This window comes from Colletotrichum paranaense, assembly GCF_030867605.1.
Source record: "Colletotrichum paranaense strain IMI 384185 chromosome Unknown Scaffold_3.1, whole genome shotgun sequence".
Taxonomy (NCBI): Eukaryota; Fungi; Ascomycota; class Sordariomycetes; order Glomerellales; family Glomerellaceae; genus Colletotrichum; species Colletotrichum paranaense.
The window spans coordinates 2,507,449-2,525,158 of NW_026848961.1; the positions used below are offsets into that span (position 1 = coordinate 2,507,449).

Here is a 17,710-nt window from a genome sequence, read left to right on the forward strand (position 1 = left end):
GCTAACCAAAAGACGCTGTGGGCGCCGGGATAATGCGGGTCTCGAGAGAAGTGAGGAATGGTGGCGAAGCATAGCGATCCCAAGCTGGACGTCTGATTTGGGGTCGATCTCACTGGACGCTTTGCCCATGTGCCGTTACAGCAGCTTTCGGGTTGGCCCTCGCCAAGCGTGGAGATCGGCATTGCCATGCGACCGGCCATGATCAGAACATCAAGCCGCATGAAAAGTTTGAACGTGCTGAAGTTCCACAGGCCAAAGAAGCTTCTATTGGGCCTACTGACTTAGTAGTCATTTTTAAAGCTTTTGAGCACATGCTGCGATTCTTGAAAGCTCCGCCGCATTTTCCGTCCTTATGTTCACTCACCTTATGAGTCAGGCCGCCTCAGAGTTCAGAATAGAAGTCAACACTCCACATCCTGTTGCCGCCGAAATATTGTCTGCCCATCTAAGTCTTCTGATATAGCTATGATGAATGGGAGCCTTCGACTGGAGATTTACTGGTACCGCTGAATAGAAGAATGAAGGCCACCAAAGTGAGATGCCTTGCAATCTTGGAGACCGGCTCGCCTTCGCTGAGAAGTTTTGATATAGATCAAAGACAAGTTGACGAATTTTAAAGTCATGTGGCAGTTCCAGGCGTTGGAATCAAGTGAAAGTTGACACCAGTAAAAGTACTGAACTAAGTAGTCTCCTACGCTAATAGCTCGTGGGGCGCTGCCTCCTAATCATCATCCTCATTCAATGGACCTGAACATTAAAATCCAGATAGTTACGATAGGAATTGATTCACTCACGCTCTTTCGATCGAATTGGCCTTTTTATTAGAGCGTTATGATGATTCGCCTTTTCTGTGTGCTTAAGTCGTGATCGTCAAGCATTATCGAGAGTGTGCCTTCGATTGGACTCATTCTTTACCCAAAAAAAAGAATTCCTGGTTGCAATGTCATTACTCCTTCCGAAGACGTCTAGAAAAATTACGTTGAACCTTGAAATGGATTGCTGGCTTGTTTCCTTGAGAGTGGTCTTGGAATCCGGACGACTTCGAGTTCACAACAGGGGTGTCATGCAAGTTCGGGCCATCCGAGAGATAAGCGTCAGAGATCGGAGAGCTGCCCGGAGTAACGTAGGATAAAGCAACGATCTTCAGTGGCATTCAGCACTTCAATTTGGGTTCAAGGGAACACTCCGATTTGCATCCTGTTGGCAAATTGTCCGATTGGTGCGGATATTTGCTGTTTGAACCAAGCCAACCTTCCCCGCTTCGCGCACAAAGGAGGTCGACTCAACCTACATGACGTCTTGACGGGCAGGCGTTGTGATCATCAAGTGCCTGGTCGAATTGCTATATGATTCTGGCGTTGCAATGTGATGGCTGGGATGTCAAGATACGCCGAGACTACAAATTTGCCATGATAGAGGGAATACGAGGCCACGTCCAAGTTGTGGGAGGTCCGTCCACGGGCACTGCGTGTTGCATTATCGAGCTTCCTACTTAGTTAATCGAACTGAATGAACCATGCCTAGCAGCGAGATTAAATATCAAGGAAGTCCAAAATGAAACAAAAAAAAAAGAACAAGAAGAAAGAGTAGTCATTCTTGAAAATCTATCGAGTTCATTGACATTTGACTTCAATTAGAGCAATATGATGCTTCAAAGATTGCTGGTGTCTCTTTTCGCTGGGGCAGCAGTCCCCGCCATCGCAGGTGTACTGCCTCCGAGACAAGCACCGAGTGCTGCAGAGGGCGTGACAACCATCACCAGTCCAGGAGGCTCGCAAATACGCTACAAACAGCCTGGAAAGGATGGCGTTTGTGAGACTACCCCTGGAGTCAACTCTTACAGTGGATACATCGATATCGCCCCGGACGTGCATGTCTTCTTCTGGTTCTTTGAGTCGCGCAGAGATCCTGCAAATGATCCGGTGAGTTATTCACCAATCCAACGATGATCGCATTCACAACAATGACCATCTAATTTGAAGGTGACGCTTTGGCTCAATGGTGGTCCTGGTTCCGATTCCTTAATCGGTCTTTTTGAAGAGATTGGGCCTTGCGAAGTGGTTGAGAACATGACCACCGTACTTCGAGACTACGCTTGGAATGAAATATCAAACGTCTTATTTCTCTCACAACCAGTTGGAACAGGTAAGCCCATGTGAAGTTCTGACTTAGATCCACAATCTAACATGAACAGGTTTCTCCTACAGCGAGAAAGAGGTGGGGTTTCTTGACCCTACATACCTTCTAGTAGACAAGGAGCCAGAAACCTCCGATGAGCGCGAAGGCCGCTGGTCAGTCATCGACCCTACCAAAGAAGACACCAGTCGTCTGGCTGCTGTCACTTGTTGGGAAGTGGTGCAGGGGTTCTATGACGCCTTGCCGCAGCTAAGCTCTTCTAACATTTCTTCGATCGATTTTCACCTCTGGGCTGGTAAGCATTCATCTACAACATGAAAGGAAGGGTTTTGACTAACAATGAGACAGAGTCATTCGGAGGGCATTGGGGTCCGGCGTTTTACACCCTATTCAACGAGCGCAACTCTGAACTTGAGCAAAGCACTCCGGTCGGGCGCAAACTCAACTTGAAAAGTCTCGGCATTGTTAACGGCATCGTGGATGAGCACGTGCAGACCAAATACTTGCTTGACTTCACTCGAGGCGAAAACAATGGCTATGGCATCGATCTCATTAACGACACGATCTATGAATACGGCAAGTGGAACCGAGATCGCCCTGGCGGCTGCCAAGAGAAGCTTGACTACTGTGACTATCTTGAACGCGACTCAATTGTTCGACGGTCGGCTTGTTCTGCCGCACAATTCATCTGCCAATCCGATGTTGAGGGCATGTACTACACTTTCAACCTGGAAGGCCGAGGAACCTATGATATCGTAAGGAATTTCGTTGCATCTTGAAAATTGATAGCGCTAACCCTTCTCAGCGATTCCCATCTGGCAAAGATGTCCCACCTGACAACTGGCGAGTAAGTTGTGTTATCTAGAAACCCGAGACTAATTAGTATCAAAACTGACTTGAGTGACCAGCCCTGGCTGAACACCGCCCAAGCACAAAACGCGCTTGGTGTTGATCTGAACTACACGTCAAGCAATCTGCTCTACACTGCTTACACCCTTTCAGGTGACTTTGCGGTTGGATATCTTCCGGATGTTGAAAAGCTTCTTGAACTTGATGTACAGGTGTCGTTAGTTTACGGTGATGCTGACTACATCTGCAACTGGCTGGGAGGCGAGGCGCTCTCACTCACGGCCAACTGGTCCGGGGCTGAGAAATTCCGCGACGCAGGCTACACCAGCTTGATGGTGGATGGTGAAGCCTATGGCGAAACTAGGCAATACGGAAAACTTAGCTTCACTCGAGTGTGGAATGCTGGACATGAGATACCTTGTAAGTGACTTCGTTTCGCGGCTCGTACCGAAGTAGCCATAAGTCTCGATTTAGTGAACGCTAACTCTCAGTAGACTTCCAACCAGCTGCTGCTTTCCAGATCTTCAACAGAACCAGTAATCGTTTCGATATCGCCACGGGACAAATCAGGATCAACCCTGATAGTACGTATCAGACGAATGGAACCGCCAAGACTACCAAGACAACTTCACTTCCGCCTTTGCCGGCACAGACATCAGCTTGAATAGCCAAATGAGACTTCCATGAATCTCGTGAGACCTGAGAGCCAGGCAACGAAACACGGCCCCATCCGACTTGGTCGTTCTGCTTGGGGTCTAGAGATATGGGATGTCGACCTGTGGGGACTAGGGTATGGAGGATCTGGGTTATTGCTCTGATCTTGACACTGTTCAAACTTAGGATAGTGAAAGAAACATCTATGTTGAGGAAGATCATTGCAATTGACCTGTCAATCGGTCGGAAGTCAAAAAGTGATGAGCTTCTGATAATATGATCGATAGCTGTCCAATCCATGTAGCTCACTTCCAAGCCAAAGAATGAAGAGAAGGGTTTCAAAAGTTTAATTTAATTAAGGTCAACTTAATTAAGGTCAACTTTGCAAGAAGGACTGAGACTCGGCTCGATGCAGACTTACTGATCAATGGCTTGCGTTATAAATATTTCTTATGAAAGCTATTCGATAGGAAGGACATAAAGAACTAGTAAGTAGGTAAGCCAAAATATGCCTTGTCGAAACCGAGTATCAGAGAGTAAGATGAATTCTGTCAATCAAGAGATGTAACACTTTCAGTAGGACGTCAATAAGTCGAGGTAATAGTCGCGGGAATGTTCAGCGCTGAATGTGATTCAACTTCAACTTTTCAGCGCGCCCTCTAGTCCTTACGTGCAGTCAAATCTTCTCGGTTCTCAGTACAGGGAATTGTGCTATGTGCAGCTTTGCGGTGCCGTATGGAACCAAGCGGGCCACAAATGTCTCCCCGTGCACAGCTGTATCGACTGCACTGGGGTCTGCTGCTGTTCCGTTCTGAACAGGCCAATCTACCCAAGCAGCCTCAACCTCGAGATATACGGGCGAAGTGCCTGAAGCCCAAATCGGGTTCGGAAGAGCAGCCACCTGCCTCTCAACTCCTTCCACCCAAGGGTCTCTTTCAACGATCACTTTGACGCCCTTTCTAGGGTCAACTCCAATGTTCCAACGAGAATTCGGGAGGTAGTCGTGATCACGGCACGCTTTCCTCCACGGCTCATCGTCTTGATCGCTGACATTTGCAAGTTCTGTACAATCGGAGCTTTGGTCTTTGTAGTTGCGTGGAAGTCTCGTGATCGTCTTGTGGCCGACTTCGTAAGCATAGAGCAAGGGGCCATAGTAAACGCTGACAGACTTGTCGTCGTGTTCCTTGACCCTCACATCCGCGTTCAGCGTGACGAAAATGACAAATTTTCCTCCAGAAGGAATCTGTACACGGTGAAAGAATTCTGAATCTCCGTTTCCAGCAGTCGAGCCGAAAGGTTGCGTTTCTCGTCGAGACTGTGATTCGTTTCCACATAGCTCTATTGTGGAGGAGCTCGATGACCAATGTGGAACTCGGATCAGGAACTCGAAGGACTCTCGCGCATGGATAGAATAACGCAATGCGCAGGGAACAAAAGGGTAGTTTGATTCGCAATTGATGCTTATTCCGTCGATGTCCAGTCGAGAAGGAATGAGATGGGCATGGACCACTGAAGGCTCGCCATGGCTTGTCTGACCTCGGAGAAAGGCGTTCATCAACATCTTGGGGTATGCGGTAGGATGATTGACAGTACAGCAAGGCTTTCGTATCCTGTTAGTAGAAAGACCCATGATGTCTAGACGGACCACTAACAAATTCTGGCTCTAGTCCAAAGACATTGGCGTATCGACAGACATCGTAAAATGGCGTCTTCTCGTCTTTGGCAAGTTCCAATTCACAGGCCCACGGCTGGTTAACCTGAGTGATGTATTGATGGCTCCACCAATCCGCACTAATTCCAGCTGGAATGGCGTTGAACGCTGCTAGTTCCACCCGGTCGGCCAAGTCATTGTCCCCAAAGAGTTGGTAAAGGTATGACAATGAGAACATAAGCTCGACGGAGCAACAAAGCTCAGAGCCCCGTTGAGGAGAGAGGCCACCGATGTACTCATCGCTACTGACTGATCCGGCGGGAGTTCCATGATATTTGAAGGTCTTGCGCACAGCATCTCTGGATAAGTTCGCCAGCTCAGGAGATGGGTGCATTCGATATAGATGAGCTGGATAACGGAGTCCTGTGTATGTGATGTCAATATCAGCGTGCGTCTCCATCTTAGCGACTAACCTTGCGCAACATTGACACCGTGCTTGAAATTGAGAGACTTATATCTGACAGATGGCTCTTGTGGAAAGTCTTTCCCGAAGAAGATGGTCCAATCTCTTTCCATTATTCGAGATCCTTGCCACATCATCTCCATGACCTCCCAAATGATTCTGCGATCTTGAGTATCATGTGTTTGGTCGTAGAGCCATTGAAGAGTTAGTGCTAGCTCATGGGCGCGGGCAACACCAAAGAGCTGTAAGTCGAAAACATCGTCCTTCTGTGGGATATACCCCGCATAGTTATCCTTGAGCATGGCGTGCACTAGTCTAACAAAACGGAAGATCGCGTTCATGATGGTATGCCGTTTTGAGGAGTCCGCAATGGCATGATTCATGAGGCCTTGCAGCAAAAGACAGCGCGCCCAGATACCGCGAGTATGGGGCGTTGTCTCTGGTCCAAGCCAGCCATCCGTAGCTTGGTGAGATAACGTGTAATCAAGAAAATAATCCGCCTGTTTCTTGATTTCGATGTACAAATCCGGATCTGATGCCTCGTCAAGCGTGTATGCCAAGGGAACAATGTAGTTATACCAGTACGGAGCTGCCTCGTCTAAGGGGGTGTACTCCCATGTACCCCCAAGCCAAGTGCTTTCTTTGACGAAACGATAGAAGTAGAACAAGTTGCCTCCAAGACCTTTTGCACTAAGTCGGAGCTGATCTTGGAACCACCCATTGGCCTTAATAGCGCCGAGAGGATATGAGTCAAATTCAAGAGAGGTGAGTGCTGATATAGATGTGTAGACGTGAGACATAGTGACGGAGAAGAGTTTCTTTAGTTGAGTCTGTCGGACCTGTTGCTTTTGGAATGACCCAAGTCACAATGTATCGCCAATAACAAAGGTTATTACCAGATGCTAGGTTGGGAGAGGCTGGCGGACACTCAAAATAAATCATTTTAAATAAACATACGTTATTGATAGCTCGATCTGGGCTAGGCTGGTACAAGCTGGGTACATGTGACGAATCATCGTTAGCCTGCTGCATGGTCGGCAAGGCCTCCGGAGCTGCAGAGGGTGGTGGCACGGGTGATCCTCAAGGATCTGAGGATGGGCTGAGACCATACGACGAAGTCCAGTAATTGAGGTTATTTTGCTGCAGTGTCTAGTGGAAAGTATATCAATAGGCTCAGCTTCATTGGAAAAACAAGAAAATACCTTTTGGGACTGCCAGTCTAGTAGTTTTCCTCAGCTCCCCGGCACTGACAATACATAAATGATGGAAAAAGTGCGATTAGGAGAGCAGGCTTGCAGGTAATTACTTAAGCAGGTATTTTTTGCGCTCATTAGGAGTTTGAGCAACCTTATCAAGTGAAAGATAGCCTATATAGGCTTGGCGAAAAGCCCTCGCTTAAGCCACCTGTATTCGTGGATAGAAACATATTTCAAGCAAATAGCTTTAGAAACTCTGCCACTGCTCGCGATAGCCCACCACATTTACTGTTTCCGTCAATATTACGCTCTCCTCGCCTTTTTGTCGGCCATCATCCATTGGAGGCCCGATATTTGAGACCCAACATCTAACAGGCCGTGTTAAAAATAGGGTGCAGGCCCAGAGATAACGGAGCTCGGGAGATGCCAGCTTGAAGTAATTCATTTTTACGCTCAAGTTCGAAGAAGCTTAAGAGTGAAAACCCACCGGGCTGGTGGTTTCCGCTACAGGAACGTGATAAAGCCCTCCAGATGACTGATCACAATCTGGTTCATGGCCCCTGCAGATTTAAAATAGGGTCTTTGAACCAACATGATCATTATCGCACACCGACCTCCTGAGCATTGTATCAATACCTTGGCCATTCATGTGGCTGAGACAGTCAAGCATAATGTGTGATCAAAAAGTGATGTTTTTGAATGAGAGGGAGAATACCTAGTTATCAAGTCAGTTCATGAGTTGGTGGGCGAAAGAGGGAGCCCATGACGAAACAATGGCATGTGGTAGTTCTAGGTGAGCACAGACTCACGCAAGTTCGGTATCGTGACAGCCTATGGCTTATCGATGGATGTCATTGGCGCTTCGATTAAGATTGATACATCTTTCACACTTGATCTGGCGATCCTCTCATTATAAGGTATTAATGAACAGATTGATTCTAAAGCGTCAACTTCAACATTGGCTCCGCTGGTTACTAAAGCAATTTTCTTCGAACGAGTTTGAGAAATCTAGTCTATGATAATGCATCTAAAGAAAATGCACTTATATCCTTGAGTTTGTCTAGTACCGCTTGAATTTTCACCATAGTCCTTCTCTCATCAATGCTGACCAACTTATCCAAACCTGAGGCCAGAGATGGCGACCCTAGTCCATCAGTTGCGGCATCTGCCGCAATCGCTTCTAACCCTCCTCGAGCCTTTTGAACACGGTTGAGGTAATGTACTGCTGTTTGGAGAAGCATCTGGAGCCTCAGGTTGGGTGACGGTATCAGCTCCACTCCCGCGATGGAAATGAATAGCCCGTTCTCAGCGTCGCTCATCACACCGTCCTGCGCCGTGAAGTTGGCATCTCTTCTTTGCAGGCAGTGGTAAATCGATGAGTAGAGCCAGTAGTGCATCTCGATCAATCGTATAGACATAGCACAGACTTGCAAATAGACGGCCGTACCGATTGGAGGCGGATGCTCCGGTCCCTTGCAGTCTAGTGCAGCCAACTCGAGCTTTTGGACCAACTCAAGGAACTCTGAAGAGCTTTGCAGAATATGAGCGGCCTCAGTCCCAAGTTGGTCTGACATCGTACATGTATCCAATGATACCTACCGAGATTGCATACCACACGGGCAGATATTCTGAGCACTCATAATGTGAGGCTTATGTGTTCGTTGTCCAGCATTAGGTGGTCTCCTCTTAGCGCCCGCACTCTTCAACCCCATATTGTATGGATGTAGCACGATCCGGGGTACCATACCCAGTTGGCCAGACACTAACGGATATGGCAGGTCTGCCGACGCGGCGACGCCCCCACCCATAACCCAGTGTAACTTGTTTGGACGTAGTTGAGCTTCGGCCGGAACAGACTTGACGAGCAGGCGGGCCAGCGGGGTTACATCTCAACTCCACCCTCGGACACAGGATCTCGACCGACTCGTACATACGCACATTGGACCTCCTATAACAGCTGATGATCGGTTCGTGTTGTTATCAGGTATTGGGCCGATTCCATATTTACCCTACATGATATTACTTTGTTGCGATTCAATACGTGATCAAAAGTATCGTGGACCATGGAGAACAGCTCGAGGGGCGGGGAGTGGTGGGGCTAAGATTCTAATGCATGGGTGGGTCATCGTACTCCTGGGGGAAGGCGAGGATAGGCATGGTAGATATGGATAGGTACTCGTGGTAATACTGCAAGCAGTTGGACTGGACTCAATAGGGGCCTAGCGGGAATTAAGCGGGAAGAACCCGGTATCCCGTCGGGCCTGGGAGAGAAATTGAACATTTGAACCTCAGGCGACGCACAGGGGGAGGATACCCCAGATACTGCGACCAACGGGCTGTGCCGCTATTTGCATCATTCGGTCATCTGTCCACCTCACGTTCATAGGTCGAGACTGCCACAGTGCCAAGAGGGAACATCTTAGCCTGATTAGCATGGATCACACCGCCCGGCTATCCAACGAACCAGATTTTGTGCTCCAGACGGTCACCCCAACAAGTTCGTATTCATTGAGCAAGCAGATCTACTCCTCCTCGACTCAAGAACTTACAATCACTGTTTCTCAAAATCTCAGAAAGTCCCGTTGGTCTTGACGACGACTCTTTCAGAAACCCTTCTCGACAAGAAAATGACGACCGATCCTACGAAGTCGTCTCCGCCCGTTGAAGCAACTGCGAATCAACTCGAGAACCAACAGAACGAGGGAGAGCAGCAGACTACGGCCCACATGCAAGGATGGGCTCTTGCTTCTCTCACCATTGCCTTCATGGCTATTTGCTTCGTTCTGGCACTGGATAATACTATCTTGGGTCCGTAAACACTCTCCCAACCACGATAAATGACCGAAACCTTGCCTAACATAATGCACAACAAGCGACCGCGATACCTCAGATCACAAGCGACTTCCACAGCCTAAACGATATTGGCTGGTATGGATCCTCTTATCTGATAGCTCAAATGGCAATGTTACCGACCTGCGGCCGACTTTATGCGTTTTACAACATAAAATGGGTGTACTGCACGTCCCTTGTCGTCTTCGAACTCGGCTCGGTCATCTCAGCCGTCGCGCCAAATTCAATAACCCTCATAGTGGGAAGAGCCATTTCTGGCGTAGGCGCTGCCGGGCTGGTGAGTGGGACTACCACTATACTGTCTTACTGCGTCCCCTTGAAGAAGCAGGCAAAGTTGTCACCGGTTATCTTGGGTCTGTACAGCACCGGATCGGCGATAGGGCCGCTTGTTGGTGGCGCCATAACTGATAGCAAGACTCTTACATGGCGATTCATCTTTTGGCTCAACCTCCGTAAGTTGACCGCCCGCTATTTTCTCAATAGTCCTCAGCTGACGGACCTTAGCCTTTGGAGCTGTCGGACTAGCTCTGATATGGTTCAGCTTGAGGAACCCTCCACCTGCTGTCAAGGAAGGATTGCCGTGGCAGGATAAGTTACGCCAACTCGACATGCTCGGCGCTATTATACTTCTCGGTGCAACATCATGTCTGAACCTGGCTTTACAGTGGGGAGGAATTGTTCATCCGTGGTCAGACCCGAAAGTCTTTGGCTGCCTCATCGGATTCGGCTTGCTGCTGCTTTGTTTCGTGGGTTTGCAAGCTCGGGGCAAAGAGACGTAAGTTACCAGTGTAAACCGGTCCAAGAGACCTTTGCTTTGCATCCAATTGCATACTGACGCTCACTACCTCAGCGCCACTGTTCCTCTCCGTATATTGCGGGGCCGAACCGTCGTGGCATCATGTGGGTTCATGATGCTCGTACAAGTGGCCATCGTGCTCAACTCATACTACTGGCCAATCTATTTCCAGTCCGTGAGAAATAATAGCGCCAGAGACTCAGGTATATTTTTATTGCCCATCATCGTGTCCAATAGTCTTGGCACAATCTGTGCTGGATGGATTTCGTCGCGGTTTGGACACTATGTTCCTTTAATGTGGATTGGTGCCCCAATTCAGGCTATCGGAGGCGGCCTCTACCAGCTTATAAATCCTCACAGTCCACGCGGTCAATGGATCGGAACCCAAATCGCATCCGGAGTCGGTTACGGCATGTGTAGCCAAATGCCAATCCTTGCTGTTCAGGTGGTCCTCAAGAAGGCAGATGTGCCAACGGGCCTCGTGATCATTATGTTCTTCCAGATGCTGGGCGGGGCTTTGGCTCCTAGTATCGGGCAGAATCTATTCACAGATGCATTACTACGGCGTCTTACTCGGGTTGATGGAATCGATGCTGCGGCTGTGGTGGAAGTTGGTGCAGGGGAATTCAGGAAGATTGTCCCCCCGCAGGTCCTGGATGCTGTCGTTGAGGCGTTCAATTCTGCCTTGAAGAACGTTTTTTGGGTTGCTCTTGCTACCCCAGCCCTAGCTTGGTTGGTGAGCTGGGGCATGGAGTGGCGACAGATACCTGACACCAAGCGTCCGACTGCTGGAGCCTCAGCCGAAGAAGTTTCGGAGAAGTAATTTCACAAGAATCCATAGCTCTGCGTCTTGTACTGAGCATCTTGCCCTAGTTCAGTCTAGACTCGGGATATGTGTCTAAAAGCCCCGTTGGCAAGTTGGGTACCCTGAGGATGGTCCGACGCATATATGCATGTAATAAAGAGTAATTTATAGAGAAGTACACATAAGCCGCCGACTTTTCATCTATGAAGGAAGAGTTCAATCGTGATTGCGGCGAAGAAATGAGATAATAGATCATCAAAAGGTAAGTCAACTTCAATTTACATCCTCATCGGCTTATTTCATTTCTTGAATGTCTGCTACTCTTGTTAACCAGCTATCGTTGTTCATCGTGAAGTAGACATAGATGTCCACGACAGGACCAAACAGATCCATAACGATGAATCCCCACCATTGACGGCCGCAGTAGGGGTACTTTTTGAGGAAGCATTTGTAAGACGAAACCCATCCGCCCCAGCCACCTATCACCCAAGCCAAGAATGCAAATCTATCGTGAATAGCCAGTCAGAAGGGTACTGCGTCATGGGAGGTGTTCGAAGATGGCTAATAAGCTCACGCAATCCAAGGTACTGTGCTCAGAGTCTGAAGCCAAGCCCATAGGTACATTAAGGCCCAAATTGGTCGAGCGAGCCGCTCGATCATCTTGAAAGTAGTGTATGGATGCCTCCTGACAATATTGAATCAGCCTAGAAACACTCGACGGGCCATTTGTCACGCTTACCGCATCAGTTTTGGGAGTCCTGGGTTCCTGTCTCGAAATGGCTTTGGTGGTATCCATCTCGCGCGAGGATGTATGATGGTAGCCAAGGCTGTACCTTCTACGCCTAATGGAACTCTGGCTAGACATGGCGCCATTCTGCTTGGGAACTGCGCGGATGACAGACTTGATTTCATAGTCAAGGGATTTGCCTCACATGCCATCGACATCGTAGAGCGTGGTTGGGACCAAGTTGACGTCGAGAAGGACTCGGAAAGCCCCTACTTGGTTCTTGACAGTGCTGTCCAGCCACTACTCCTCGAGCCATCACCACAACTTTTCAAGTCTATCAATACTCTTCTCGCCGCCAAACGCAGAGTATTATGGGTTGTTGTGCAAGACAAAGCCGATCCGGCCGTCTCGGCGTACATCGGGGTGGTCAACACGCTAATCCGCGTTCTCCGCCGTGAGAGCGGTAACAATGGCCTCATCACGCTGGACGTCCGGTACCCGATTCCATGTCCAGATGAGACGGCAAGACTCATCGCCGATGTGGCACAAAGATGCTTTTGGCCGCCCGTCGAGACTCAGAAATCTCTTGAGCCTGAGTTCGCCTACGATAACGGTCGAGTTCTGATACCTCGCGTAAAGCCGGATGCCGAATTCCTCAGGTGGGCGCGCAGTGGTACAACACCTGATGCCGTAGTAGAGCCAGTTAACATTCCCTACCAGGGCGACCGAGTCCTCAAGGCCGAGTTTGCGACGCCAGGCCTTCTAAGCTCCCTACACTTTGTGGACCATATTGACGACTCACACAATCTCCCACAAACTCAGATTGTGGTTGAAGCCCGAGCCCACGGCATAAATTACAAGGACGTCTGCGTGGCTCTCGGACAATTGAGTCCTGGCACACAGATGGTTGGAGAATTCGCCGGCATCGTGACAGTAGTGTCTGAAGATATGCTCGTTGTGCACAAAGTTGGCGATCGAGTCATGGGGTTCGGTGCGCAACCGTTCAGTAACCTGCCAGTCGCTCACGGATTTCTCGCTCATAAGATCCCCGACTGGATGTCTTCCACAACAGCAGCGTCTCTTCCGCATGCATTCGCTACCGCTTATCACTGTATCACAAATATCGCACGTCTCAAGAGTGGACAGTCGATTCTCATTCACGGTGCGTCAGGAGCCGTTGGCCAAGCCGCCATTCAGCTTGCACAGCATCTAGGAGCAACTGCCTTTTGTAGCGTGAGTACCGCTGCAAAGAAACAGCTCCTGGTCCATGAGTACGGTATTCCGGATAGCCACATATTCTCTAGTCACGCTGGGTCGTTTAAGCAGGGTATCATGCGGCTCACCCACGGCGAAGGTGTGGATCTAATCCTCAACTCGTCAACAGGAGAGTCACTGAGAGATAGTGTCGACTGCGTCAAGAGACTGGGAACATTCGTCGAGCTGAGTAGGAGTGCAATTCAACAAGGCTCCTTGTTGAATATGACCGCTTTCAGCAGGTCTATCACCTTTGTTGCTTTTGATATGACGACCGTTTCGGCGCAGGAACCCGAAACAATCCATCGTGTTTTGGGAGACGTGGTCAATTTATTTGAGCGCAAGGTTCTGCGACCCATTCAGCCCATCACCATTTACCCCATCGACCAAATCGATGAAGCATTCCGTTTCTTGAGCTCAAGAAAGCACACTGGCAAGGTCGTCCTCACCATCGAACCCTCTTCCAGGGTCAACGGTCTTCCGCCTAAGCCCTTGCCGTTGCAACTACGTCAGAATGGCATATATGTCGTGGCTGGGGGCCTGGGTGATCTTCCCTCCCGAATTTGCATTTTCTTGGCTGCACGTGGGGCCGGCCACATTGTGTCTCTTTCTCGGCGCTCCATTGATGATGAGACAAGGGAGAAGTACACAACGGCTGTTCAGAAACACGGAGGAGAGCTTCATATCCTCCAATGCGATATTACGAACGACGAGAGCATGGCGCGCGCCGCTTCTTACTGCTCGGCATTACCTCCTGTCAGGGGCGTAGTCCACGGCGCTATGATACTCAAGGTAAGCTATTGAGCGCTGAGCTCGTACTTTCGACTTGACACATTACATGGTCTTCTAACACAATAACTAGGACCGGACTTTCTCCCAGATGACCGTCGAGGAGTGGTCGAAACCGCTGTTGCACAAGGTCTTCGGTACCATCAACCTCGACAAGTTTTTCGCTTCTCCGGATTTGTCCTTCTTCATAACGCTCTCGTCTATTGTTGCTGTTGTTGGCAAGTCTGGTCAATCCAACTATGCCGCCGGGAATGGTTTCCAGGACGCTTTTGCCCATGCTCACGCGAACCATCCTCATACGAACTACGTGTCAGTCAATATCGGCGTCGTTTCGGTCGATGCACACGGTGCCCTGAAGGAATCGGAGAAGGGAGATACCTCTATCAGCAGCATGAGAGCAGGTCTGCGCCAGAACAGTGTCATGGACATCTCTTTTGACGAATTCTTCGCCGATATCGAGTACGCCATGACGCATCTTGCGAGAGAAAGCAAGCTCCATCAAACGATCCAAGGGGTTACCCACCAGTCCATGCTCGATGTTAACGACGAGCACCTCCTGGACAACCCCGTCTTCAGCCAGTTGACCCGTACTCAGGAGAAGCAGGCTACGGGCACCGCACGCGCGGACAAGATCGATTTCGGGAAGGCATTGGGCAGTGTCAAGACGATGGCAGAGGCCGAAACCCTCATCCGCAACGCGACGTTGACCAAGTTCGCTGTCTTTCTCGACCGACCTATTGATGACATCAAAGTTGACCAGTCGCTATCCAGCATTGGCCTCGACTCTCTTGTCAGTATTGAGCTGAAGAATTGGATGGTGCGCACATTCCAAGTCAATCTTCAGACGTCCGAGCTAGGTGGCGGTGGCAGTATTATGGCTCTGACTGCAATCGTTGCTTCACGATCTAAGTTGATACCTGAAGAGATGCGTCGGATGAGTCTGGCGAAGAGCGACGAGCTCTCATTACATACGTCACCTACGATTGAGCTTGAGTCAAACAAAGAAACTGGTCACGGCTTTTACTGTTGCAGGAGCGTGAAGGAGCTCCCAAGATATCCGCTTGTCGACCTTGATGAAGCAGTCGAGGACCTCCTTAACAACATCGGTCACTTCTCCCTCAACCGAGAAGAGTATTCTGAGCTTAGTCGCAAGGCTCATGCTTTGGTTGGACCCAACAGTATCGGTCGTAAGCTTTACAATCAGCTGCGTATCAAGGCCGAGGATCCGACAGTCGAGAGTTGGATCGCTGAGCCCTTGTTGAAGGCACTGCACATCAAGCGTAGATATCCTTTGGCCCCATACAGCAATTTTCTCGGCACCCACTTTGATAGCACCACCACGCACTCCCAAGCTGAGCGAGCGGCTGCGCTCACCAGGGCAGTATGCGAGTTCAAACGTGATCGCGACAACGGCAACCTGGAGCCTGACTACCTAGGGGAGAAGGCGAATTGCGGTAATTCCCTGTTGTGGTTGTTCAACGCCTTAAGGGAGCCAAATCTAGGCTGCGATAAGATGTTGAAGTACCCGGGCAACGAGTACGTAGCTGTTCTTCGGAGAGGTCACCTCTTCAAAGTTGTCCTGCAGCAGGGAGATGACATCGTGTCGTATCAACATCTAAGGGCAGTATTTGGGGCTATCCTAGGCCTGACCCTTGAGGAGAAGAGATGGACGGGCATGCTGACCACGGAGAATCGTGACAAATGGGCTACGGTAGGCACATGCGTTCATCACATCCGACATCTCTATCGACGAGCTAACTTAGATATCTACAGAATCGACGGGAGTTGCTTTCGTACGACGAGAGAAATACGTCATATTTCGACACGATAGAGAAGTCCGTCTTTGTCCTATGCCTGGATGACAGCACCCCAGTGACGCGTGAGGAGCGCATCCGCTATGGATATCTCGGAGACTCCTTCAACCGTTGGCACGACAAGAGCTTCCAGATCTTGGTCACTGCCAATGGTCGCTCTGGAAGCATATTTGAGCATTCAATGATTGACTTTATGACAATCTCGCAACTCTCTAAGCGCCTGCAGAATGCGATCGACACTCTTGGGCACGATGACGACGATATGGACCAAAGGAGCCAGGGCATTCACACCGCCAGCCTCGAGGAGATCCCTCTTTTCACAACTGCAGAGATCGAGGGCCAGATCGAGACGCTCCGCGAGAAATACTCAGCTGTCACGAGTGTGAAGCAATACACACCACACCTCATCACTTCTTTTGGAAAATCGATTTTCCTCGAACATTCAGCACCTATCAAAGCGACAGTCGACCTGACGATTCAGCTGGCAAGCCGTCTGTACTTTGGCTATCTCCCTGCTAGCTGGGAAACGGTTTCGACAGCGCATTTCCACCTCGGCCGCCCGGAAATTGTGCAGGTGGTTCTGAAATCAGTCGTCGAATTCTGCGATGCTGCGTTGGACAGCACTGTGCCGCGCGCTGAGGCAAGGAACAAGCTGCTACAGGCGGCAAGAGAGTGCAATGCGCAAATTGTTAAAGGCAGTGAAGGCCGCAACTACTTCCGACTCATGGACGTGCTTGAGATGATGAGTGAGGAGCAGGAGCCCAACGATGTCCCAGAGCTCTTCTCTGATCCAGTATGGAAGAGGAGCGGTCCACGACTGATCATGCAGACGATGATCGAGACTAAGCTGGCTGAAGATCCTGGTTACACGATGGAGGACCCGGATAATGTGTGGATGAATTACACGGTGAACGATGACTCGTAAGTATCACATTCTTCCATTTCTTATCCTCAAAAGCAGCTCATTTCTAACTTCATCTCAAGTGTGGAGGTTTGTTTTGTCAGTCCAAGGAAGGGTGCGGAAAGATTTCAGGCTGCCTTGGATCGCGCATCAGACATCGTCAAGAGCATCATCCAAGCAAGGTAGCGGGAGAACTTGAGCCTGATTTTTGGATATAGATCGTAATCATGATGTTCTTGTACAAAATGAACCATGGTAATCTTCGATCCCATCTTCCTTTAATGTATCTGACTTTCTCTGCCTTCGCGAGGCAGATGTAATAATGTGCAAGATGTTTGATACTAAGATGCTTAGCCCTAAGAGACAATGCTATTGGCGCCGCAACCCCACTGCCGCCGACAGAGTCATTTAGGAGTAAGGCAAATAGAATCATGCTTCTAAGTACTAAATTATTATTTCAAGTGTGTATGCGTTAAGGTTTTCAGGTCATAAGGTCCCCCCCCCCCCCCCCCCTCTGCTTCCATGTCCCATTTCCTATTCTCATACTGCAACATCAATAGGCCTGAAAAGCCGAAGTTGCAGAATACATGCCCTGTGACCGGCCTGGTTGACTCAGCATCAGACGACGTACTATCGAGAATAGCCTTCGTGCTGTCGGGTATTGACATCCAAGCAAGAAAACCACTTCTGATGCGGAAAGTTTCGAGGGAAAATGTCCTGATGATAATGGGAACCCCAATGCAAGTGTTATTTCGACATAATCCCATTGTCCCCATTTTACCTACTTTAAATAAATACATGTGAGGTATTCTCAGTGACGGCCAT

The 17,710-nt window shown here is 49.4% G+C and overlaps 5 protein-coding genes across 5 annotated transcripts; 3 read left to right on the top strand and 2 right to left on the bottom strand.

Moving 5' to 3' along the window:
- Positions 1-1,643: 1,643 nt before the first annotated feature.
- Positions 1,644-3,649, top strand: CPAR01_04413 (serine carboxypeptidase; the record flags this gene model as incomplete). Its single annotated transcript, XM_060488694.1, has 7 exons — positions 1,644-1,922; positions 1,983-2,145; positions 2,195-2,431; positions 2,485-2,891; positions 2,942-2,983; positions 3,045-3,405; positions 3,480-3,649. The coding sequence occupies 7 exons, from the start codon at positions 1,644-1,646 to the stop codon at positions 3,647-3,649; spliced, it is 1,659 nt and encodes a 552-aa protein (XP_060352900.1).
- Positions 3,650-4,315: 666 nt separating this feature from the next.
- Positions 4,316-6,553, bottom strand: CPAR01_04414 (uncharacterized protein; the record flags this gene model as incomplete). Its single annotated transcript, XM_060488695.1, has 3 exons — positions 4,316-5,239; positions 5,292-5,713; positions 5,764-6,553. The coding sequence occupies 3 exons, from the start codon at positions 6,551-6,553 to the stop codon at positions 4,316-4,318; spliced, it is 2,136 nt and encodes a 711-aa protein (XP_060352901.1).
- Positions 6,554-7,962: 1,409 nt separating this feature from the next.
- On the bottom strand, positions 7,963-8,523 carry CPAR01_04415 (uncharacterized protein; the record flags this gene model as incomplete). Its single annotated transcript, XM_060488696.1, has 1 exon — positions 7,963-8,523. One exon carries the CDS (start codon positions 8,521-8,523, stop codon positions 7,963-7,965), a length of 561 nt encoding a protein of 186 aa, XP_060352902.1.
- A 1,053-nt stretch (positions 8,524-9,576) lies between these two features.
- On the top strand, positions 9,577-11,418 carry CPAR01_04416 (MFS transporter; the record flags this gene model as incomplete). Its single annotated transcript, XM_060488697.1, has 4 exons — positions 9,577-9,757; positions 9,823-10,251; positions 10,304-10,574; positions 10,650-11,418. The coding sequence occupies 4 exons, from the start codon at positions 9,577-9,579 to the stop codon at positions 11,416-11,418; spliced, it is 1,650 nt and encodes a 549-aa protein (XP_060352903.1).
- A 796-nt stretch (positions 11,419-12,214) lies between these two features.
- On the top strand, positions 12,215-16,909 carry CPAR01_04417 (uncharacterized protein; the record flags this gene model as incomplete). Its single annotated transcript, XM_060488698.1, has 3 exons — positions 12,215-14,173; positions 14,244-15,881; positions 15,944-16,909. 3 exons carry the CDS (start codon positions 12,215-12,217, stop codon positions 16,907-16,909), a joined length of 4,563 nt encoding a protein of 1,520 aa, XP_060352904.1.
- Positions 16,910-17,710: the final 801 nt, after the last annotated feature.